Raw genomic sequence first — 26,380 nt, 5'->3', positions numbered from 1 at the left:
TGAATTTTGTCCCTTGCCATGGCCTCTCCAGTGCCCAGCGTGGATTTTTCTCTACCTGTCCCTAACCAGACAATGTATGATATGCACTGATGTTTAGATTTTCAATGACTTTTTTCTGTTTGTTTTGTTCTTTATTTCTCTTATTTGTTCATTCGTCTAACATGTAACATATAAGGTATTTATTTCTTGAGAAACTCTCCATATTGTTGGCGAAAATTCTCAGCTCAGGAAGTATAAATTGTATCTGATGGACTTCTAGAAGATTTTGTGACCCTAATTTATTAAGAATTAGGGGTTGGAGGGATAGCTTAGTAGTTAAGAGTACATACTGCTCTTGCAGAGGCCAGAATTTGGTTTCCAGCACCCATACTAAGTGGTTCATAACTGCCTACAACTCCAGATTAAAGAAGATCTATGGCCTCTGTTCTCCTCTTGTGTCTGTACACGGACGTGGGCACACACACACACACACACACACACACACACACACAATTAGAAAAAAAATTAAAAGTTTTAAAGAAACATTTTCACTTGTGTGCGTTAAGTGAGGGGCTCTCTGGGACCTTCCTACAGGCTGGGTTTGATCTGTGCTAGGAGGACACAGGCCATCTGTTTGTCTAGTGAGGAGAGGGTTGCTGCCCTCAGGGTTCCAGTGAGTACTTGGCTCTCTGCTCTGATAATTAAGGATGACAGATCCTGAATACATATCTGGTGTGAAGACCTATGATGATGTAACGATTCCATGGATTAGATAGGAAAAAGGCCATTGTTTGAATTAATTGCTTTGTTATCTGATGATGTAGTTAATGCATGGCATCCTCAGCTGTTCAGCAAAGTCTCCTTTTCTCAGAAGAATCAACATTTTCACGGCTATAACTCCACTTACCACGAGTGTCCTAGAAAACTTGTATAGAGATGAGCAAGTAGACTCTGGACCCTAAGGAGTCATGCCTCCAGGCTAGTTTGTAAAGGATCACACCGTCACATTGCTCGGTTACAGCATTGTGTGTCTCACAGCAACAATGGATGCTCCTTAGAAACCCGTGCCTTCCCGCCACTTTCATACTCAGGGAGCAACTGTGTTCACAGCAGATGAATTGATGTTTTACCAGAATCCTGGCTGCTGAAACTTCTTGTGAGAGACAGAGCTCCCCTTCACAACTTCCTCCTCTACCTCCTCCACTCCTCTTCCACCTCCTCCTTCACCTTCTTACCTCCTCCTCCCCTTTTCCTTCTTCCTCTTTCCTGCCTTTTCTTTCCCTTCTTCTTCCTTTTCCACTTCCTCCTCCTCCTCCTTCCTCCTCTTCTGGAAATTACTGACTGTGTGTCTATGTCAAACTAAGGTGATTCAAATAGACATTGAAATTACTTTGCTGGACCTTCTTTTTCATCCAAAACACAGCTGCTGCCCCCTTCTTTCTCCCACCAGTTTATATTTAATTTGTTGAGAGCACATAGCAGATGCAGTGATTGTCGTCAGCTCCAGAGCATTCACCAGAAACCCCATATCAGTGTCAGGCAACCTCAGAAAGCAGCACCTTGGGTCACTAGAGCCACCCAGATAGATAGTGCTGCAAACAGGTGGAAGGTCAAGCATGAATTAGATGGTAAAACCAGCATGTGGTGGTTGAGAAAGCAGTCAAGTCTGACAGAGCGGTGCCCACCTGTAACGTCAGCACAGGGGAGGTGGAGGCAGAGGAATTGCAGTGAGCTTGACCTAGCTACCATAATGAATTCTAGCCTACCTGGGACTACAAAGTGAGGCCCTGTCCAAAAAGTTAATACAATTGAAACAGATTTGATGAAGTTAGAGCAGGTATGAAAGTCGCTGGCAGATCTGCCTCAACCAGAAATCATAGGTGGCACCCTGCTTAGTCAGACATGGTTCACCCAACCCCAGCATGGGTCAGCATTTCCAGCCAGTTGCCATAGTGGAAAAAACGCACAGTTGAAAAGGAAGGAACACAGACTAATACTGCATTTTGAGCAGCTTGCCCTTTATTTTTTGCTGATTTAACCTCAAGAAAAAAAAAAAAGAAAGTAAACTCTTGGAACAATCCAATGTCAAAAGAATAATACATCCAACAATTAGGTCACCGGGTCACAGAGCTGCATTGAACGAGAAGCTTCCATCAAGCAAGGAGGAATGGGTTGGCAGATGGGATGGACCCATCGTGGCTCCTACCTGTCTCTGATCATTTGGTCTACATCTTTTGGCATGAGACTCTCTGGTGAAAACTGTCAGCTTGGTTGGACAAAAAAAGGTGTGATGTCAACCTGAGGCTGCAAGTTACATGCAGCTATGGCCTTTTGTGTGACTGCCAATCACACAGAGAGAAAGCAATGGGAGAGCGCGCAGGCACTACTGTGGTTCACCTTACCGTCATGGACACCTTGAAGAGTTCTGAAGTGCATAAATGCATAAAGCTGTTATATACATGAAAGCGTTTGGATATCTAAAATTCCAGAAATCATAGATAGGCTTTTTTTAAAGCACAGAAAAATAAGGAACTTTTAGTACAGTTGTCACAAAAATTGTTCTGAAGTATGCACACTGGCATCAAAACAGCACTTGCTAGGAAAGGATGCATGGGATTTGGTTCCCAGAACCGTGCCGGAGTCTAAGTATCACAACGAGACTGTTGCCTGTCAATCAGTGGAGAGAATGCGTTTTAAAAACCAACTGTTGGACCGTAAATGACATCTTCTGCTGTATCGATTACAGTTTGGGCCTGGAAACCTGACTGAGTCCATGTAGGGATGAAAAGTTGACAAACGTGGTGGTTTGACTAAAAATGCTCTCCATATGCCCATAGGGAGTTCCGGTTTAGAAGGTGTGGCTTGTTAGAGTAGGTGTGGCCTTATTGGAGGAAGTATGTCACTGGGGACAGGTTTTGAGGTCTCAGATGCTCAAGCCAGGCCTAGTAGTGGCTGACTGTCTCTTCCTGATGCCTTTGGATCCAAATATAGAACTCTGGGCTACCTCTCCAGCACCATGTCTGCCTGCATGCCACCATGCTTCCTGCCATGATGATAAAGGACTGAACCTCTGAGACATAAGCCAGCCTCAAGTAGATGCTTTCCTTTAAAGGAGTCACCATGTGCCTCTTCATAGCAATAAAATTCTAAGACACACATACGTACAGAAAGTCTGGGATCAGACAGGCTGTACTTACTCTGATGGAGAGCAGCAAATACCACCAAGGAATCCAGAACCTCTGTCGATTTATTATGTACAGCTCAGAGAGCCAGGCGAGTCAGTTTCATAGGAGGTCTTTGAAGGGAAGCAGTCTCTAGGAAGCTGTAGCTAATGCTTTCTGTAAACCCTGTTAACATTCACACAGGAGGACTTTGACAATTCCTTGAACCTGACGCAGGGGAGGCTTTGTCAATTCCCATGAGGCATTGGGGTCCTTATCAATAACACACATTCATTCAGGATTTCCTCTGCTTCCCATTGCCCACACCTCAGGACATCGCGCTAGTCTGGCCACAGTCAAAGGCTACTTTCCATTTGCTAGACCTTCAACCACTTGTAACAGAAACAGAGAAATCAGAAGTTTTGACACATTGAAGAAAAGCCACACCTCCGAATTCCCCAGGAAAAGGGGCTCAGAGAATGCCAAACCTATTCAGCAATTAATAAGGACGAATTCATCCAAGCATTTATGCTTCTGTGACCTTTCCTCCAATTCCAGCAGGGCTAATCTATCCTTGCAGATAAAAGAGTTAGACAGAAAAGTTGCAAAACTGAAAAACAGAAATATCTTTCTTTTTCCTCAAAAAGCTGGAGTTAAATCAGCAAGAAGCAGGCCAGTCTTAGCCTAACAGAGACCACATGGAAGTTAACTTCAAATGCCAATACATTTTTAAGGACTTTTGACATCTCCTATAAATGGAATGTAAGAAATCAGGATATATCAGTTAAAATACACTAAAAAATTGTCTGCATTCTGTACAAGCTTATGAAAATTAAACTTAGAAAAAAAATCTCAAAATGAAGAGACTAAGTGACTGGCACTTCTGCTGTCACCATGTTTAGTGTTGATGAAGAGGCAGAGGCTAGATGGTGTTCAAGCGGCGTAAACTGACCTGCATGTGAGACCTGCCACCTCCTTGTTATATTGCCACTATTATTTTTAACAAACGTTCATATTTGGTCTCTTCTTTTGTAGGTGATGTTAAAAAGTTATTGAGGGAGTTAGAAGTTATGAACTCCGTGATTGCTCAGCTCTCCCCGGAAGGTAACCTTACATCCTACATTTATTTCCAAAATGAAACTAATTTCTTTTTACATTTTATTAAACACATCGAAAAGAACTTATGAACCACCAGCTGTGAATTGTCATTATAATCTTACAAACCACAGCTCAGTTTTTGCTGAAAGTGTGATGTGAGTAAGATTTGTGGACCTTTGTTTTTCATCCCCGCCGTGTGTGTGTGTGTGTGTGTGTGTGTGTGTGTGCGCACACACACACACACGAGTGTGTATGCCACTAAAATCGAGTCCAGGCATTTGCTTGTGTCCAGAGAGTACTTCACAACTGCACTCTATCCCACAGCACTGGGACAGTAGAACCTCTTGCCCTTGCCTGCCAAATGGATAGGATCACAAGTGTGTGTCATCATTACATACACACCCCTCAAGGCTGATTGTAAAGTAGAGCTTCTGCAAAGAGCTAACAGGTTGTCTCCTTCATTTGTGATGTACAGAAGAAGTGGTCATCCATGAGTTTGCTAGCCTTTGTCTCGCGAACATGTCTGTAGAGTACACAGGGAAAGTACAGATATTTGAGCATGGTGGACTGGAACCGCTCATCAGATTGCTGAGCAGCTCAGACCCAGATGTGAAGAAGAATTCTATTGAATGCATCTACAACTTGGTACAGGTAAGGCTAACTTCTAAACAGCGTTTCGATGTTACTACAACTTGGTGTTTAAGGCTAAATGCAGGATGCTCTGAGATTTAGCCTCAACACTGTTAAAAAATAATATTTGGGTAAAAGCCAGTCGTAAGGGATGGGGCTGGAGAGATGGATCAGAGGTTAAGAGCACTGGCTTCTCTTCCAGTGGACCCAGGACCAGTTCATAGCAGCCACATGGTGGCTCACAACTATCTGCAGCTCCAGTTCAAGGAGGTCTGATGCCCTCTTTTGGTCTCTGTGGGCACATGCTATACAGACATGTTGACAAAACAGACATACACATAAAGTAACTTCAGAAGCCTGTTATGGCATTGTCTTCTTTAACAAGGAAAAGACTGTTAAGACTCATCAGTTGCTCATGATTTTTCTCATCTAGTATTAATCACTCAGAAAACAATAATGGAAACTTCAAGTAGATGTCTTTTTATAAGTAATTATCTACCACAAGAAAAGAAACGTATTTTGGTTTTAAAAGAAAAAAAATGGCATGCAAATTAAGGTGGGATTCATCTGAATCCACTGGGTTTGTTTTGAAATGGGAAATGTACAATTCATGTCAAACCTGGAAAGAGACGAAACAAACAAACAAACAAACAGACAGACAAACAAACAAAAAACACAGCTCTCACCTCAAATGAAATGAGAAAGCTTATTCTAAGGTCAAGATTGAGTAACCTTGGCCTGGAAAATAGGGAGTCCCATGTCCCCAGGTGGAAGTAGGTTCAGGAGGTTTTACAGGAAGCAGAGTAAAGAAAATCACAAACCAAGGCACATTTAAAACACACTGTGGGCCCACCATAGGTGCAGTTACAGCAAGATAGGGGAATCTCCCCATGGGCTGAGGGCACCTGGAGTAGTTTTTAGCTTTGGGTGGGTAGGAACTTATAATATGCTAGAGTAAGAGATTCCAAAAGATTTGTATCTATCACCCTGTTAGTTCTGACACGGGTAAGCATGGATCGACTGTTCAAGAAGCCAGAACTAACACAAGGTAAGGTAATCAGGCTGTGAACCTGCAGTGTTCCAGCCTCTCACATCACTGATGCTATAACATCAGACTTTGCAGACACAGCTTCTTTCTAGAAGTTCTCATTCATGAAAACCAGCCCCTAGGGCAGTCCCGATAAGCTCAGAGAATTAGGTAGCCAATGGCCAAAGCTTCGGACGGTTCACTGGTGAAAACCTGGCCGGAGGCTGCTCAGTGCAATTCATTATTCCCAGCAGCAAAGCGCCCTCTTATCAGGATACTTTCCTATAAAGTAGAGAATAGCTGACACGCCACTCCCCACTGCGCCGTTCCCACTGCGCCGTTCCCTGTGGCCTGTCCTCACCCACACAACAGGGCAGTTTAGAGCAGTGGTTCTCCCTCGACCTTCCTAACGCTGTGACCCACAACCATAAAATTATTTTCATTGCTCCTTCATAACTGTAATTTTGGTACTGTTATGTGAATATCTGATATTCAGGATATCTGATATGCAATATGAAAGGGTCTTTTGACCCTCAGAGGGTGGGGACCCACAGGATAAGAACCACTTGTTTAGAGCTACTTACCTGCTGACCCTGCTGCTTTTTCTGCTTGGGATTCATTACAACAACCAAATTTGCCTAGTAAGCTGAAATCTTAAGATGCAGCATGCGTGAGGGGAAGGGGAGATGACCGAGAGACAGTTTCTAGGCAGTGAGATGGAAAGAGGCACAGAAAACATTCTCAGCCTCAGCTGGTCCTGGCAACATGGCATCCTCATGCTTCTGAAACAGGGATCCTCTTGAGGAAGTCCAACCGCTTTCTGCTGTCTGCTGTTCCAATCTCCTAGCCTCTCCCTCACCATCCCAGCTTACTATTCTGTTTCTGTGATAAAATATCCTCACAAAAGTAACTTAAGGGAGAACATGTTGTTTCTAGCTCATAATTCAAGAGTATGTACTCCACTGTGGCTGGGAATTAAGGTCACCAGGAGCTTGCAGTTTCTGGTCACCTCAGATCCACAGTCAGGAAGCAGAGAGCAACGAATTCCCGTGCTCAGCTAACATCTTCCATTGCTTATAGAACATGATCCACCGCCCAGGGAGTGGTCCCACGGAAAATTAAGATGTGTGTTCTCACATCAGTTACTGCAGTCAAGATAATCCCTGAAGCTATCTCAATCCAGAGACCCTCTCACAAGAGCGCTCACAGGCTTGTCTCTGGGATGGTTTTTGTATTGTCCGTAGTTGTCCGTTAACACTGTCCAATTCACTCAGCGGACTTAAAACTTTCTATCCATGGATTTGTGGTTTTAATCTCATGACTCCTTATGGTTGTGTTCTATTTTTCATTTTAAGTGGAAATAAGGAGCATTCCCTCTATGGTTCTTCATATCAGAAGCACTGGGGACTAAGGAGATATTAGGGCCACTAAAGCTAAATGCCACATGCTGAGTGGCTCAAAACAACAGTCAGTTCTGGGTCTAGAAGTTCAGAGTTTCTATGTTATCATGACTTGTCCTCCAAGCACTGGGCAGAACCATTCCTCATTGCCCAGTTTTTTCTGGTAGCCAGCACTCTAGACTGCCTCTGTCATCTCCATCCTCAGGAGGACATTTCCCCTACCTTATAAGGACACCATTAAAGGACCCATTGTACTTCAGGATGACTCCATCTTGCCAAATCACATCTGCAGTGACTCTCTTTCCAAATATAGTCATATTCTGAGCTCCTGGGGGAAACTATTCCACTCATTTTATGCCTGAAGAAAGCTGAATATTTAGAGCTTAGTTGAAAGAGGAAGAAAAGCTAAGGTGACTGTGGAGGCTTTCCCATAGTGTTTGTGTGTGTGTATGTGTGTGTATCTATGTATGTGTATATGTCTGTGTGTATATGTCTCTGTGTGTCTATGTGTGTGTATATGTCTGTGTGTGTATGTGTGTGTTGTACATACATGTTTATGTTTATGGTGGTGTATGCACATCTGTGCATGTGAATTTGGAGGCCAGAGATCAATGTCCAGTCCTCTCCAGTTATTCTCTAGCTTCTCTTTTGGGGACTCTCACTCACCAGAATATGAGGATGAAGATCAGTTGGCTGGCCACTAAGTTCCAGGAATCCACCTAGTCTGTCTCCCTGAAGCTAGAATACAGTCATGCTGCAAGCCTGGCTTCTTTACATGGGTTCTGGGTGTCCAGACCCATCTTCTCAGGCTTAAGTGGCAAATATTCAACTGACTTAGCCATGTCCCCAGCTCCTTTTTCACCCTTAATGCTATTTTAATTACATTTGAATTTTTAAAAATTCATGATTTAGTAGTAGTCAGAGTTCGGCAGTTTTCTCCACTGTTCCATACAATTTCCTTTGCCTAATGACTGCTACCAGGACTGGTTCTTCACATGTAACTGATTCTCTAAGATCATGTGTGTCTTAAGTCAAGGTCATGCATTTGACCAAAATCTTGTTATAAATTTCCATACACATGAACACTGCAGCTATTTCACAAACAATCTCAGGAACATAAAGAATTCATGCCATTATTTATCAACTACTATTTGAAAAAGTGTATCAGCATGAAAGCAATTGTATTATGGATATATTTTAATGTAAGACCATTTATAGAAGTTTGCAGCAACATGAACCCCACAGGTCATAGATGATGTTGAGTTCCTGTTGACAATGTCTGTATAAATAAATATGGTGTTACTTTTCATTAACAATTTTATTTTTTTAATTATTTTTTATTTATATGAGTATACTATAGCTGTCTCAGATGCACACTGGAAGAGGGCATTGGATCCCATTACAGATGGTTGTAAGCCATCATGTGGTTGCTGGGATTTGAACTCAGGACCTCTGGCAGAGCAGTCAGTGCTCTTAATCGCTGAGCCAACTCTCTAGCCCAACAGTTTTCTTTTGTCTATGAGCTATTTTGGAATCTGGAAACAAAAGATGGGGAAACTATAACATACCAATAGATGCTCTTTATCCTGGGGATTGCGTTTTGTTGTAGAGATGACTGATACGCTCATTTGTATTTTGCGGCAGGATTTTCAGTGTCGGAGTACACTTCAAGAGCTAAATGCAATCCCTCCAATATTGGAGCTGTTGAAGTCAGAGTACCCCATTATCCAGCTGCTGGCTCTCAAAACCTTGGGTGTCATCACGTGTGACAAGGAGGCTAGGGTGACACTGAAGGAGAATCAAGGGCTGGACTACCTCACCAAGATCCTGGAAACCAAGGTACTCACCGCGTTCCCAGATGTCCTCAAACTGGATGCTTTTCGTTCTAGTATGCAGCATTTACAGGAGCAATTCATTAATTGCCGTGTGAAGTCTATTATGCTGCTTAAAGCAGGCTAGTTGCAGAGAGCATCTAGAACTAATAGGAGAGAAGCCTTCTGGCTTTGAAGGTCTAAGATTTTTTCTGAAACACCCAGATTCAGTCTTTTGATCTCTCTGCCTGTCATGAGTTTCTGTGGGGTGAGGCAGGCAGAGTGATCATTGGAGGTGAAGCTGGACAGTTCCCACAGAGTTTGCAAGGGATGTATCTCCCACTTGAAGAGTCTGTGTGTGTCTCACATCTCCCCGTTACAAACACCGATCTACCAGGTTGCTGCAGACCATGTCACTGCATTGACTTGGCTCAGATCCATGCTGACAGAGTCCCCAGGCTTCATTCCAGAGCCAAATGCTGATGTGTAGATGCAGATCCACTGCCTCTACTCCAATACATTATAGTAAACAAACTCTACTTGGCTCCTTTCAGAAAGTACAGAAAGTGAGACAGTCTAGGAGGTTAAAGGCTCCTTGAATACTAGTTTAATATTAAGCTTAGATGAACCAATCATTAGATTTTCTCCTAAAAAAAAATTACAGACCTCAGAGCTTGACACAAAACTGTGAAAATAAAGCAAAATTTCAAAAGCTGTCCTGGCACAAGCCTGTCCCCCTGCCATATTCATCTATGTCTGATTCCATGACACTCTGTTACCTTGTGCACCAGCTCTGTGTTGAGATTTTACATTTATGGTATAAAACTATGACCGTACTATGGGCTATATACACTGCTAGAACTGTATAGAACTCTAACGGTACTATATTTTGTCCTATCAATTTGTCCTATTATTTCAAATGGAAGATGCAAATCAGAGTGCTTACTCTGTCCTATCAACCACAGGTATAAAGGGATTAACCACAGAATAAATGTAGCTTTGTCTGATTGTGTCACAGTTCTATCTCCTGTCTTTTTGGAATTAAAAAAAAAGCATAGAAAGATCTACCCTGTGTGGTAAATACAGGTATTTTATGTATGTAATTTTATTACCTTCTCATTTCTTTCAAAGTATGAAAAAGTATAAAATAACAGTAATCATATCATTATATGTGATAAGTATATAATACATATCTATATATTAGATATACCTATTTATATTTGTATTGTTTGTATAATATACATCATATAATTATCTCATATATCATTGTATATATCAGATATACATATATATCATACATAATTATTGTATCCTTATCTCATTTAACAGATGTGAAAAAATGAAGTTGACAGGTTAGATACCTGTCTGTAGTTACAGAAAGTGCCAATATACACAGAAAGTGAAAAATAGCAAGCATTTTTCAGAACTAATATCGATATTTTATTTGGAAAAACTTAAATTATACTAAAATACATAGAATGAAATATAAAAGTTCCTCTCCCATCCCCATCTAGGCTGGGGCACAAGGCTCAAAGGGTTGTTATGTTTCCTATGCACTGTAACTCCTCACCAAGGTAGTGAGGCCAATACAAAAGACGGCTACAAAAAACCAACAGACTTGAAAGCAGACCTGAAACACAGACAGCCCAAATAGAACAGGAAAATCTACTTGAACTATTAAGTAGATTTCTCAAGTTTGCAGAATAAGTCAGTTCATTAAAAATTATGTTTCTTTATGCTAGCAATGAGCATTCAAAAAGCAATTTAAATTTAACTCAGGTTACAATACTTTCTGTGTGTATGCATGTATGTTTACTGGTTTTGTGTGTCTGTGTGTGTATGTATGCATACGGTGTCAGTGGGCACATGCATGTGGAGACCAGTGGTCAACATCACGTGTCTTCCTCAATTACTTTCCCCTTTATTTCTTGAGATAGTGTGTCTCAGTGAATCTGGAGCTGACAAATTCAGCTAGACTGGCAGGCCAGCAAGCCCCAGGCATCCTCCTGTCTCAGCATCCCCAGCGCTGGGATCACATGCACATGTGTGCTCAGACCCACAGGCTTGCCTGGAAAGTACTTCACAGACTGAATGAGTTCCCTAGACTCCTGCAGTATATGCTTAATGCACGAACTGCAAAGAATTAAAAGATCAAAACGTGTGTAAAACCTATTCTTGGAAGAAGGGTAAAACAGCATTAAGGAAGACTTACATGGGGAGCAATACTGAGCCTGTGGGTTATATCATGATTTTAATATAACAGTTTTACCAGTCCTATGGTTTATTGACTTGGTTGTAGTTAGGCATGGGATTAATTACTTGATTTCAAATTTTCTGGGCTACTGTTTTGATTTGGCCCCTCCCCTTATTCCTCCCTTCTCTCTTCTGAATAAAGACAGAGTCTCTCTTGTAATCCTGACTAGCCTGATGAGCTAACCAAATAGACCAGCCTGGCCTCTAATTCATAGAGATCCACCTGCCTCTGCCTCCTACATGCTGGCATAAAAGGAATGAAGACCAGGCCCTGTCTTCATCATTCTTAATGTTAAAATTAAATTATACTCTTAAAAAAAATCAAGGACAAAAATCATATATCCATCTAAGATGAAGCAAGCATCCGGTGTCCATCAGAAAACACACCACATCTTAGCCTAGAATGAGTGTAAAGTTAATAGGTGACATCTATTATTCTTCTTAACTTCAGAAACTTAGATCCTGTGGTGTAAAAGTAATGAAGATGAAATACTAAATTATAATTAAGCATCTCAAGTGGTGTGATAAGAGGACAAGAGAGTACAAAACTGAGTTATACGTTTAGATGTGTGGGTTCAGACATGTGCCTAAGCACCCTTACCTAAACGAAGAGGAGACACTTGGCGATTGCAGCTTTCGCAGCTATAAGCAGCAACATTGACTGACTGACATCCATCACTACCTCCTTTTACTAGTCCAGGTTCCTTATGCCCTCAGCAAGAGCCTCCCCTGATCAGAGAGGGCTTTGCACTGTGTCTCATCTTCTTTGTTGAAGACTAGAATGGACTGGGTCATTGCAAGTTTGTTTGCCTATTTGATTTTGGGGTGTGTGTGTGTGTGTGTGTGTGTGTACGCACACACACACGTGTTGAGACAGGTTCTCACTGTGTAGTCTCAGCTGCCCTGGAACTTGCACCAATCATTTATTTCTTGCTCCTAATTTCTAGGATTATGGCATACACCATCACACTTGGCTGCTCATTATACATTTCTAACAGACTGGGTAATTGTTCTTTCCAGTGGCTTTTTCCGGGTATGGTAATACTAAGAGACACCAAGAGACCTCGTGTTTCCTAGACCTCCTTCCCTTAGATTGCCAACAAAACTTCCCCGTCCATAGCAACTGTCTCCTTTGCTTATTGACTTGGGGCACAGGGAGCCCAAGGTGTCGCGTGACAGTCTTAACTTCTAATTCATTGGAATCATTTGTTGTTTGCCCTGGTGAAAATATTCCTTCCTTTGCAAATAAGTTCTCTAGGCCAGGAAAGCATAAGTTACAGGAACAAGAAGCAAAAGCTTCGCCAGAGAGCCATTCAGGGTGATCACAAGAGGGGCCACTCCAATACTCAGTACCCGCATCTTGCTTCTAGGACCTGTGGATCCTAGCTAAGGGAGAAATGGTGCTGCATGTCAGACACTGATTCAAAGCATATCCAGCCTTGTGTAGGACATCGATGCAGCCCCGCAAAGTATGCCACTTTGTAGGTGATGTAACCGAATCTTCCGAAGGCCATTCCAGAATTCTATCACTGCCCTTGCTTGAGAGTGGTAGCAAAGATCGAATTTCTAAAGTGAAGTCCTCGGTCAGAAGCAACGTGAGTGGAATACAGTATGGATGATCACTGCTGCATCTCTCTCATTTTCGATTTAAGGGAGCTTATAGGTTCGTACTGCTTTGAGAATCCATGTGACTCTTCCATTAAGAAGGCCATGCTCCGTTGCTTTTTCCCCATCACTTTCAAAGATTTTGGGGAATATATTTACCTTCAGCTTCTGTTTTATTCCCAAAACTACCTTCTAGAATTGGAGGTTATAGCTCAGGGGTAGAGAGTGTGTACCTAGCATGGACAAGCCCCTGGCTTCATGTTGACTCCTGTCCAAAAAAATATACTATTTCCCCGGTGATTTTATATTTGTATTTAATGGAAGATAATATAAGCAATTTCAATTCACTGTAATTACTGGCAGTTTTCTTCATTATTTCATCCATAAAACATTTTGAAGTAAGAGACACGAGAAAAGATGAGGCCGGCAAGTAGCACGGGATGTGTCGTTGACAATGACTTCCGCTTCCTTGGGCTCTGTCAACACAAAATTAAGCACACTATTTTCTGATTCTTTAGCACAACTGTGGTTGTTTGAATGTGAAATGTCCCCTATAGGCTCATGTGTTCAAACACTTGGTCTTCAAATGGTGTTGCTGTTTGGCAGCATGGAAGCTTTAGAAGTAGCATCTTGAGGGAGGAAGTACATCACCGGGGTGGGGGTGGGGGTCGGGTTTGAAGGCTTGTAACCTTGCCTCACTTCCTGTTCTCACACTGACTCTTGACACCCCTGCAACGTGACCGGCCAGCCTTTTATGTTCCAGTCGGACGTGTCCCCTTGGAACTGTAATCTGGAGTAAAGCCTTTCTTCTTTAAGTTGCCTTGGTCAAGTATTTTGTCATAGCAGCCTGTGGAGTAACTGAAAGGACAATTTTCAAGCTGTGTTTGTTTTTTATGATTAGGAATTGAATGACCTTCATGTAGAAGCACTCGCAGTGATAGCCAACTGCCTGGAGGATATGGATACAATGGTACTGATGCAGCAGACAGGGAGCCTCAAAAAAGTCCTGTCATTCGCAGAGAACTCCACAATTCCTGACATTCAGAAGAACGCAGCCAAAGCTATTACTAAAGCGGCTTATGATCGTATGTATCCCCTAATCTCAGCATACATCTCCCCTTTGCATTCTTGATGTTGATCAATATTTATAAACACTAGAGCACCTGCCTGCTTTAAAGATACCTCTCTGAGAAAGGCAGGACCCAAACGTCTCACCATCAACAAGTTAAAATGCAGATTGCTTTGTCAGGGGCAGGGTGTTACAAACTTAACACTACTTGATTATGATCCCATTTTTGAAAAGCAGTTCATTATGAATTTAAGCTTTAAGCTTTTATTTCTCCCCAAATTGGGATACCACAGAATGCACATGGTGTTTGGGATTCTGAGAGCGTTGTTTTAAGGGATCATGCTCAGAATGACATCCAAGGACTGTCAAGTGTTAGCTGGAAGCTAGCAGTGCCGTGCCATACAGCCACAGAAAATAATATGCTTGTTCTATGTACATAATACTGTTTTCATTTCTGTGACAAGCTGTGTTGTTATAAGTCAGTAGAACAAGAGTAATCAATTACATCCCAATCACTGAAGATGTAAAGATAACTTTAATATATGGGGGGTTGTTAATAAAAGATGGGGGCTTATTTTCCTTCTTCTGAATCACTACTCTTAGAAATGTGATGGCAGCTTTGACTATTTCTATGATTTATGTCCTAAACATATATACTCACATCTGAATATACATCTGTGCATAGCCGTTGTAGAGAACATTTTTTTTTTTCAGCCCATAGGCTCAACTTTAATGCAGCAAAGACAAGCTTACTGTGCAGCGTAGAGTTAGCATAGTGAGGCTTCAGGACTTACACTGTTGACACCAAATCTAAAGACAGACTGTAAAACTCGGAATTCTTTAGTATCGGAAACGTATGTGAGGGGTTACAGTAAAGAGACTGATGAAACAGCCTCTCCTTTATGGCAAAGATTTTTATTGTGAATAAGAGAGCAAGAACACCCAGAGGCATCTGGAAGAGTCCAGAGCAGAGAGAAAGGAGCGCATACCGGACATATCCAGGGACATGTGAGAGGCAACAGAGAGAACAGCAGACACTGCAAGACAACAAGATAGCAGGAGAGAGAGAGAGAGAGAGAGAGAGAGAGAGAGAGAGAGAGAGAGAGAGAGAGAGAGAGAGAGAGAACTCAGCTGGCAGGTGAGGGGAGGCAGGGGGAGGAGGGAAGGTCGAGATGCTGGCTGGCATGGAGGCTTTGGAATGTATAAGGACTTGTGAGAAGGAACATGGGAGCCTGGAGGCCAGCATGGGCTTTGACAGGAAACCACAGGTATACTTCTGCCAGAGGCAAGGCAAAGGGCTCCTGGTGGGGGGTGGAGAGGCAAGGGAAGAAAACCTGCTTCACAGGTTTCTTGAGGATGCTGGCTTTTATGTAATCACCAGGAATTCTCTAGAAGGTCAAGCTTCCGTCTATACGTGTGGGCTTCTATACATGTGGTCTATGCGTGTGGGCTGGTTGGGTCCTGACAGGTGAATATTGGTCTATCCCAGTTGTAACCATTGGAGCTTAGGTGTTACCACACTGGGCCAGTTCTGTTTTCTCTCTACTCCACGGTTCTTGGTGAACTGAGACCCGATGACACCAAAAGAGGTGTGATAGAATAACACAAACACTGTCACACCCAACATGCTTTGCATGTCCCTCTCTGAGATTTGGTCTGCCTGGGTCTTTCTTAGTTTGTTCAGTCCCTGCTAGTGTAGTGCTTGTATACATTTCGTGGTGATTATGTACAGTGAGGGAGGACACTGTTGCTGCAAGGTATGATTGAAGGGAGGGTTTTTATTGTAGGTATGAGGGAGAGTATAGCCAGAGACATCTAGCAGGGAGAGAAAGTAGTGTACTGAACGTAGCCAGCAGAGTGGTCTTGACCGTGAAAAGAGGGATGGGAGTAGCAAGAGAGGAAGAGAGCAGGGTGGGAGAGAGAGGGGGGAAGGAGGGAGAGAGGGAAGGAGGGAGGGGGAGGGAGGGAGGGAGGGGGAGGGAGGGAGAGGGGGAGTGAGAGAGAGAGGGGGGGGGGGGGGGGGGCGGGGGAGAGAGAGAGAGAGAGAGAGAGAGAGAGAGAGAGAGAGAGAGAGAAGAGAGAGAGCACCAAGAGAGAACATGGCTGAAGTAGCAGTGTTATATAGGAGTGAGACTCTGGAGGAAGGGAAGCCTGTGAGCTCCAGAAGCTTAGGGTAGAGGCCAGGGTGAGAAGATCCAGGATGCTGCATGGACTCTGTAAGAGGTATTGGTGATGCAGGGAGCCTGAAGCCAGCATGTGCTTTGGTATGTTAATGGGCACCAGGGGTAGCCATTTGCCCCACTGTTTCTCTTGGACTTGACAGTGATCAATCATGTGACAGAGAATGGGTGGGATTCCGGGTAGAGTGCCTGGAGGATTAGACTCAGCACTAGGTTTAATACTGTTACCTTGACAACCTGCCTCCTTGGCTGTGTGGGAACAGCAGTCCCTACAAACCTGTCCATTCATCCATCCATTTGTGATTTTCTTTCCATAAACTGAGACAGGCAAGGAAGCAGGCACTCATAAAGATGTGTCAACCATGCTTGTGGAAACACAGGATCTACTCAGGAAGAAGATGACTCTATGAAAACTCAGGGTAGAGAAGTGTTAGGTTCCAAAAAGTACTTACAAACCAGACGTGGAATCAAATGTGAAATTTTTCTGGGTAAAGAAAGATCTGGGCAGCATGTTCACTGAAAGGAAAGGTGTGTGAAGGCTAGAGGAATACAGAAGGTTCTAGATCTGGAAATTTTCAGAATGCCTGGTGAATGGAATGCAGCAGAACATTGAGCGTGTTGGTTGAGGCCAGAGAAGCAATGAGGAATTAATGTAAGCCATGATGGCTAGCATTTAGTCTAGGCTCCGCCACACAGTTACCTGGCAATAGCCAGGTGTGCCTGACTCCTGGGCCCCCCCCCCCCGCTGCTGCCTTGATCTCTTGCTCTGTCTTTTTGCTCCTTACCCCTTCTCTCCCCATTCTCTTCCCCTTCTCTCTCCACGTGCTCATGGCCAGTCTCTACTCCTCTCTTTCTTTACTCTCTCTCTCTCTCTCTCTCTCTCTCTCTCTCTCTCTCTCTGTCTCTGTCTCTGCCTTTCTCTGTCTCTACTACCCTGTCAACTTCCCTCCTCGTGCCCTGAATAAACTCTACTCTATGTTATAGGGTCATGTGGCTGGTCCCTCATGGGGAAGGGATGCTTCAGAATGGGCCTGCAGAGGTACCCCCTTCCCCCACACCTGACTACACATCCACCAAACATATTCCTTCTCTCTTCATTTTTATAAAACAAAACAATGATATTTAGCATCAAGGAAGAGACACTGAAGAGAGGGTAAGAGGGAAACATTGTGCTTTTCACTCTGTAAAGATGAGCACTCTTGCTATAAGGTTAAAAGATTGGAAGCATGTATTGTCCAACATAGGACCAAGAAGAGGTTGCTATGGTGATCTAGGTGAGGTATGAAGCTTAACTTGAAGGATTTGGGGGTATAGCTGAGAGGTAGACTGCTTACTTACCATACATGATTGCCAGCAACACTCTCTCAATCTCTGTCTGTCTGTCTGTCTGTCTGTCTCTCTCTCTCTCTCTCTCTCTCTGTCTCTCTCTCTCTCACACATACACACACACACAGAGACACACACATGCATGCATTCACACACACACAGAGACACACACAGACACACAGATGCATGTACACACACACACAGGCATACATCCAGAAAGTAAACTGACAAAAACATAAATAATGTTTCTTTACTTGTAGAAGCTGTGACAATGACCCCACAGGAGTAGAGACTAGAGTAGTGTTACCAGAATCTGGAATAAGTCTGGGAGAGAAAAGTAGGGAGGGAAGTGTTAATAGGGACAGCACCACGGGATAAAATACTTGACAATAGTCATTTCAAAGCAGTCTCTAGAGAATACTTTGAGTGTTCGAAACCAAACAATGATAGATATCTGAGGTAATGAATTCCAGTTAACCAGACTACTTTACTACACATTGTATACATGTACTAAAACACCACGTGGGACTCCGTGTATAATTTCTATATAATTACTGTACACCAATTAAAAATAAAATTACATCAAAGATCATATTCCATCCTCCTACTTTGACAAATATGTATGCTTAAAATCAAATCATTAAAAGTCTTCGGGCGTGGTGGGGGATGGTGGGTAGCATGACTGTTGTTTAAGAATGAGGGCCAAGTTTAGATCCTCAACACACACAGAGGTTGCATATACCTGCAATCTCAACACAGGAAGTCAGAGATCATGGGACTTGCTAGCTAACCAGTCTAGTCCAATCGGTGAGCTCCAGGTTCAGTGAGAGATCCAGTCACAAAAATAATGTGGAGAACAATAAAGAAAGATATTCACTGTTGACTTCTGGCTTCCACAAAGATAGGTGTGGGCATATACCTTTTCTGTAGATGCATACAACCCATATGCATACTTACACAAGTCTTGTGTATGATTTTAATATGATTTTAACATGATTTGAAGTTGGTTATAGAGAGAGTAAACAGGCAGGCAGATAGACAGACAGACAGACAGACACACACACACACAACACACACACACATACACACACAAACATACACACACATACACACACACACACACACACTGATACATGGTGCCATGGCACAGATGCGGTGAGCATAAGCACCATGCAAGTACACTATGCAAGTAGAAACCCCAGCCTGTCTTGGCCTGCAGAGATGCTCTGTAAGCCTTGTGGAATGGTGACATGGGCTTAGGTGGGCAGGAGGTGGTACCCAGGATGAGGCCAGGTGTCTGACTTTTTACAACTGAGAATAATATGATGCAACACCAAGAAATGGGAACCCAGAAGAGACATGAGTTTTATTTGAAGAAAGGGAAATAAGTGCCCTCTTTAAAATTCTGATTAAAATATTAGCAGTATAAAATTCACCATTTTAACCATGGCTAGGCACATGGTTCAGTGGCATTAAACACGTTCAACATTCTCTGGCCTTTCCCATCTGCAGAACATCTCCCAGAATGACACGGAAGGTAACTCTGCTCTTTGTCTCTACTTTGTCCTTACAGGTCTGGCTGCTGCGGTCTCTTTGTGCCCTTAGGATCACACAGTATTTGTCCCCTTGTGACTCTGTGGCACCCAGCATGCTGCCTTTATAATGCCCGTTCATATAATAGCATGTGCCAAGGTTTCCTTGTTCTTGAGGCTGAATAATACTTCTTTGTTGATGCCACACTTTGATTTTCCATTCAGCCACTGATGGACAGCTGAGTTGCCTTTTCCCTTTTAGCTACTGTGAATGTAACCGCTATTGAGTGTGTATAAACAAATATTTCTTTGACCGTCTGCTTTCACTTCCTGTGGTGTGTACCAGGGAGGCTTGCTAACTCATATGCTAAGTCTATTTGGAATGTTTTAAGGAACTTCCATGTTCTTCTCTCTAACAACTGCACTGTTTTGTCATCCCCAGGGACAGTGTTCAGGGTTCCAGTCTCTCCACATGCTGGCCAACATTTGTTACTTTGTTTGGTGCTAGTAACTGTGGACAATGACATCTCATTGTTGTTTTTCTTTATATTTACCTAGTAATTAGCAATGTTAACTAACTTCTTCACCTGTTTATTAACCGCATGTAAATCATTATCAGAGAAATGTCTCAGTCTTTTGTGTGTGTGCATGCAGGTGTGTGGAGGCCAGGGAACAACCTCAGGCATCCTTTCCTCAGGCACTGTACTCCTTCAGCTGTTGTTGTTGTTGTTGTTGGGCAAGACCTCTCACTGGCCTGGAACTTACCAAGTAGCCTAGGCTGACTGACTAGCTGGTTCCATGCCTCCCTCTTCCCAGTGCTGAGGCTACAGGCGTGTGTCAACACTGCTCGGCTTATTTTTAGCTTGCTGTCAAACTCAGGTCTTTGTGCTTAGCTCTTCACCGAATAAATTCTCTTCTGGGACCCATTCTTTACTTTCTATTTTAAAGCAAGGTCTCACCAAGTGCCCAGACTGTACTTGAACTCACCCTGTAGACCAATCAGGCCTTAAACTTGTGGCCCTTTTTTTCCCTCAGGCCTCCCAAGTGGTTGGGGTTTCAGGCCCAGCTTTTCTTTGACATAGAGTTGTAAGGATTCTTCATGTATCGTGGATAGAACTCCTTATCTGTGATTAGCTGGTACTGTCTCCCATTTTGTGGTTGCCTTTCACTGTTGGTTGTGTTTTTTGATGCATGCATGGTTTTCATTTTTATACAGACATATTCATCTATCTTCAGCCTCATGGCTAAGTGGTTTTTACCAAATCTGTTGAAATGAAGGTTTTCTCCTATTCAAGAGTTTCATGCTTTAAGCAGTTACTGTTTGGCTCCTGGCCTGCTTTGAGCTAAGCTTTGCAATTAATTTAAGGCTATTTCCAACTTCTCAGGTCTGTATGCATACAGTCAGTGTTCCTAGCACCATTCGTTGGAATCCATCCCCACCACCCCTTTATAACACGACATAATTCAGGCACGCAGACTTTGAGCTCTTTGTAGCACTTAATGTTTTCTGGTTCTACTTCCTTATGTCAGTTCTAAAATAGCTATGTTCCATCTTCAAGTCGTGTCTCCTCAGTCTTAAGTTTAGGATCTAATGACTAAACCTGCATTGACTCCATCTCTGCTTTGTCACAGTGTCATTGCCTGAACCAGGACTTTCCTTGGGTTCAGACTCCCCTGCTGTGTTACCTCTCAGGCCATCCTGTGATCATTCTCTTACGCTTCAGGACTCTATTGTGACTGTAAGACCCTTTCCCCATTGAAGTATGTAGATTAATATTATGGAGATCATTTTTTTTTAAAGGCACTGACTGGCCTGGTTTGAGGTGATTTGAAATTTCTGTCTTAGGAACCAATCATTTAGTCACTCTCTTACACACATGGACTCGGATCTGACGCCAAAAGAGTGAACTACAGTGATCAGGGCCCCTTTCCAAGTCGGGACAAGAGCTCATTATCTTTCCTCTCAAATTGTAATTTTTTTTTCATTTGTAGGGTCTTTAAAAATTAATTGTTTGGGTTTGCAGTTTTTAAAATGTGAGTTTTACTTCGAGATTAGCGTGGCATTTCCTAGAACGTAGTCAATGTGTACCCATGGTCTAGCAAATTGTAACAGCGCTACTCTGCTTACGAAGAAGCAAACACTTACTGCATGCCTGCTGCGTGAGAGGCACCAGTCCTGAAGAGAAGCCTGGCACTGGGATGGGGAAGTGAAGGAGCATATAGCAGACGCATTTCCTATAGGACGTCAGACTGGGTATTTATACTGTCACGTTCTGTTAAATCTAGTTGGCCCATCACAGATGAAGTATAGGTTAGGTGCTTCTTGCTACATTGTATCTGTTCTCACTGTTAAGTAACTTTAATTTCCTTAATACTGTCTTACGTTCACTTCTAATCACATTCATTAAATCTCTCAATTATGCACTCCAACTTTCAATTCTAACTCGATAGTAAGATCATTAAATGTTACCAAAAATGGTTTCGGGAAGCAAAGCATTACTTAACGTAAGACAGTTTAGATAGAGTAGTTGGGTTTAGGGAACTGTGAGCAGCCCATGGCTGAGAGGAGCTGAGAAGCTGCCGCCTCTGTAGAATTTAGTTCTGACTTCTTTGTTTTCCATACTTTGCTTTTCTATGTGTTTTAAATGTAGATCTTTAAACCTTTTAGAGTTAAAGTTATAGTGATGTAACTACAGGTAAATATATATGTGTGTATATGTATATATTATATATATATGCAAAGGCATAGTTATATAAGAGTCCTGTCATCAAATAGTTATGAACTTCTCTTTTTTAAGAATCTCTTTACTATGACATTTTATTTTATCTACTTTTCTAATCTAAATGTCCAAGCATGTAGAGTCAGTCTGTCAGTGTATACCATCAGTTTCCTGTGCTAATGCTGGCCTTAACATTCTATTTTGTTTTTTATTTGTTTCTCAAATTAATCAGGGTATATTTTTCAGCCAAAAATTGTTCTGCAGGTACCCCAGTGCTATTTTTTAATTGTTATTAAAAAATAACAATTATATTGTATATTGTATATTGTATATTGTATATAACAAGTATATTGGAGTCCGTGTGGACCTTGTTAGAGCCAGTTCCCTCCTACCATGTGGTACCTGGGGGATGAACCCACCAGGCTGTCTCACAGACAGATGTACTTACTGTGTGAGTCCTCATCTGTGCATGTGTTTGCTGTCTTTGAATGTGTTTGACAGTTTAGCTGGTTGTGGAAATATTGAAAAACATTTCTCCTTAACTCTCTTTGAATCTTGCTTTTGTAGAGACCCAATCTGAGTCCTGCCAAAATTTACTTTTCTGTCTACATTTTTCATATTTAGGTAAACTCTTCTTTTAAATTCAAAGGGTCTGGGGCCAGAGATGTAGCTTAGCAGTCAAAAGCACTTGCTGCTCTTGCAGAGGACCCAGGGTCAATCCCCAGCAGTCTTAGGGTAGCTCAAAAACAGTCTGTAATTCTAGTTCCAGAGAACCAGTGTCACCTTCTGACCTCCAAAGGCACCAGGCAAGCAAGTGGTGCGTATACATGCAGTACACACACACACACACACACACACACACACACACACACACACAAATATAACTTTTGAGACAGGGCTTCTTTGTGTAGTCCTGGCTAGCAGTGACTATATAGACCAGACTGGCCTTAAACTAATAGAGATCCATCTGCCTGTGACTCTTGAGCGCTGGGATTAAAGGCATTCACCATCCCTGCCAGGTAAAAATATTTTTTAAATTAAAATAAATATAATAAAATTTAAAAGTTACTCAAATGTATTTTTGTTTTACACTTCCCCATGCCTTGCAGTAAAATTTTATTCCATTGTTCTTTGTGGTCTTGCCTTTGCTTTATCTTTACTTCCCCCAGGATACTTACTATTATTGTCTTTAAAGTATCCTTTCCCTCCTCCTTCTGTTCCTGTTACACCATGGTAGAGCTGCAGTGTTGATGTGGATTGCACACTGCTCTGTCTCAGCTTGGGTGTAACTAATATAGGAGGCTCTCACAGAACCTTGGGCCATGTTTCTCACTAGCTGATATGTCAATAGAAGCCTTTGTCCATGTTTAGATGCTAGCAGGGGTGCTCTTGTACTGCAGTGTCACACTGTCACTGTTCTGTCTTCTGGTGCCACCACTAGACAGGTGGGGGTTAGTAGGAGTAGAACACATACTGAGAAGTGCAGTATTTTTGACAGGAAATAATTTATGGAAGGCTTTTTCCTCTTTCCCCCATGGTCCTTCGTTTCTTCCTAGTCAACTGCTCTGACAGAGAAGCTGATTTTTCAGTAACTCCTTCTCCCTCAGCGTCTCTCCATTGGTAAACCTACTGATTCCAAAACAGCCGTGTAGAATTTGACATCAACATGTTGAGTGGCTCCTTTAGACAAATGTCTCCCTTCTTCCTGAACTCTAACTCAGGGGATGCCCACCATTGGCTGTCACCACCTCCTCACACTTGTCTTCCTCTCCATTTCTAGAACATTCTCTCATTTATCCCTTCTCCCAACTGTCATACCAAAACCCTTCGCATTCATCCATCATTTCAATGCTGAGCTTGTCTCCCAATCTTTCTAAAATCTTCTAGAGAAATCTCACTTGTGACTAATGTCTGCCCCACTTCCTTCTCTGCTTATGGGTCTTAAATCTGTTTCTAATTCTGACATGCCTTCTGAAGCCCCGCCTGTTGCTTCTGATGGCTTCCAAGCTCATGCAACTACTGTGCCCAAACTCAGGCTTTAGGAGAGTCTTGACTTTCTTCAAGAATCTGATCAAAGTACTACCCTTGCCAACATTACATATGGGCATTATTCTGCATGTAATCTCAGAGATATCGTGGGTTGTCTGAAGCCATCTCTGTCTCCCTGGTGACAGTGTCCAGATGAGGAAAGCAAGGATGAGCAGGACCAAGTTGACACACCCTCTCTCAGTGTTAGCTATTCATCTGGTGGAGTCACAAACCCTTTGTTTAGATTATAACTTCCCCTGTCTCTGTTGTGTCACATTCTGCAGGATAAGATTTGTGCTAGGCTATGATTTTGTATTTATTTCTTCTTGTTTTGGACTTTACTTTGGATTTGGGGACAACTCATTTTAACTTACTACTATCCATGCTCATCAAATGGTTAAACTCAGAGGGAAAAATCAAAATGTTTATTTCTATTGCTTTTTAAGGTGTTGATGAAATAACTGGTTTTTCTTTCTGGACCTTTAAGATTGTGTGTATGTGCATACATACGTGTGTGTACACATATATGAATGTGTGTCTCTGTGTGTTTCTGTGTGTGCATATATCTATATATATGCATGTGCATGTGTGCATGTGTGTACATATGCATGAGTACATATGCATGTCTGAATACCTGTGTGTGTCCACATGCTTTATACATACATTTATCCATATTTGTGCACATATGCACACGTATGTGTGCACGTTCGTGCACATATGTGTAACAACACATGTGTATCTCAGAACCTTGTGACACTAAAAACACAGCTTCAGATATTGGTCTTTGCCTTCTCCCTTGTTTAAGAAAAGGCCTCTCCTGCTGTTTGCTGCTGCATGCATCAGGCTAGCTGTCTTGCGAGCCTCTAAGGATTCTCTTATCTTCTCTAAGCATCTCCTCAAAGACGCCTGCTGGGTTACAGAGACCTGTGTTACAGCATCTGGCCTTTATGTATGTTCTGGTCATATGTATTCAGGTAGTCAGGCTTGCCTGGTAAGCACTCCTGAGCTGTCTTCTTAATCATGAGACTTTTTACAGATGTACTTTAAGCTAGTAGAGCCCATTTCCTGCATGAGACCTTTATGGTAAATTTAGAAAACTTGTGCGTGGACTCAATTACTCGGACACTGCCACTGTGGGATACTAGGTAAGCACTGGGATGTGAACCGACCTCCACTGCCCAGCAGAATGCCCATGTGGCTGGGTGGGTCCATCTGCAAGATTCATTAGACATTATATTAGTTACACTGGCAAAACCTCATACTTAACAAGGATTAACAAAGTTATCTTCTAATATTTCTGTGTTGAAAGTGAATAATTAGATAAAAGTTTATTTTTTTTCCCCAGTTAAAAAGTGCCGTAAGTTTGGACTGATGTCAGTCTCCATTCCATCAGTAAGAACAATGTTCCTATCAGTAGTAACTTATAATGTGGCTTTCCTTTCCATCATTCCAATAATAGTTTAGACAAGTGTATGTACTTTCATTGTCTGTCAAAAACAGCTGAGACATAAGCAAATGGCATCGGAGTTTGAAGTTGTGACTTGCATTCCCCAGCTATGGGAAGCAGGGTCAGCATGAGTTTGACCTGGCACCACTGGAAGGTGAAGGTGTTAATGACCTAGTTGCTGAGAGTTTTATGAGCTGGTGTTAACTACTCAGCAGGGACAAAGTTGGCACAATGGCCAGTCCAGAGAACAGGCAAGGACAAGCATTACAGTGTTACAGCATTTGCTTTTAGCTCTGAGGCCCCTGCCTTCTTTATGTTAGCACACTGAGTGCTATTTTCAAAGAGCATTACTTTATTAGTAATGTAACCGTCTAGCCGTCTTTATTATCTGCATAATTAAAGCACAAATACTTCTTGGCATAGCGTTTCAGTGAAAGTACTTGGTAAATATGTTAATTCATCTTTTAAATCTATTACAACCACACTGCAGTCAGCACTTTTGAGGTTTGGTGAACACAGCTGGATTTTGAGAACATTCCCAGCAGGGTTGAGAAACTAATTGCCCACAGAATTTATTTAAATTATTTTGTAAAAATCTAATTGCCCTCAGTATTTACTTAAATTATTTTTAAAATCTTTTCAGTCTTTATGTATATACTGTTTTTAATGTAACAATTATGTATATGCTGTTTTTTAATGTAACAATTATGTGCTCAAAAGTTATCTTTTCACAATAATTGCTACTGTATCTTGTCAGACTTTCCTGATAGAATTCATGCTGAGTGATCTGTGTAGGATTTGATTCAGAGACATCAGAGAAAGCTTAATGATAAAACTACACCAATATTTATTTATTTATTTATTTATTTATTTTCTTCCTTCTCCTCTTCCTTTTCTTCTTTTGTCGGTACCTCTGGAAAAGTCTCTAGCATTTTTTTAAAACTAATAAAGACTTGTGAATTTAAAAATATCTTAGAGGCTATTTCAATGCTCGCATTAGCTACAGCTTCTTCTTCTTCTTCTTCTTCTTCTTCTTCTTCTTCTTCTTCTTCTTCTTCTTCTTCTCCTTCTCCTTCTCCTTCTCCTTCTCCTTCTCCTTCTCCTTCTCCTTCTC

The 26,380-nt window shown here is 42.1% G+C and overlaps 1 protein-coding gene across 5 annotated transcripts in view; it reads left to right on the top strand.

The window, feature by feature from the left end:
- Armc3 (armadillo repeat containing 3) overlaps positions 1-26,380 on the top strand; it is an 87,857-nt gene that overhangs the window by 13,356 nt on the left and 48,121 nt on the right. For all 5 annotated transcript variants that reach the window (XM_028764843.1, XM_028764841.1, XM_028764845.1 and 2 more), the window contains 4 exons: positions 4,176-4,244; positions 4,714-4,889; positions 8,940-9,134; positions 13,866-14,049. In XM_028764843.1, the coding sequence (XP_028620676.1) occupies positions 4,176-4,244; positions 4,714-4,889; positions 8,940-9,134; positions 13,866-14,049 (624 nt within the window). The remainder of the gene's footprint in view (positions 1-4,175; positions 4,245-4,713; positions 4,890-8,939; positions 9,135-13,865; positions 14,050-26,380) is intronic.

This window comes from Grammomys surdaster, unplaced genomic scaffold, assembly GCF_004785775.1.
Source record: "Grammomys surdaster isolate TR1022 unplaced genomic scaffold, NIH_TR_1.0 146, whole genome shotgun sequence".
Lineage (NCBI taxonomy): Eukaryota > Metazoa > Chordata > Mammalia > Rodentia > Muridae > Grammomys > Grammomys surdaster.
Note: the sequence above shows the minus strand (reverse complement) of the source record. Positions and strands in the feature narration are given on the sequence as shown.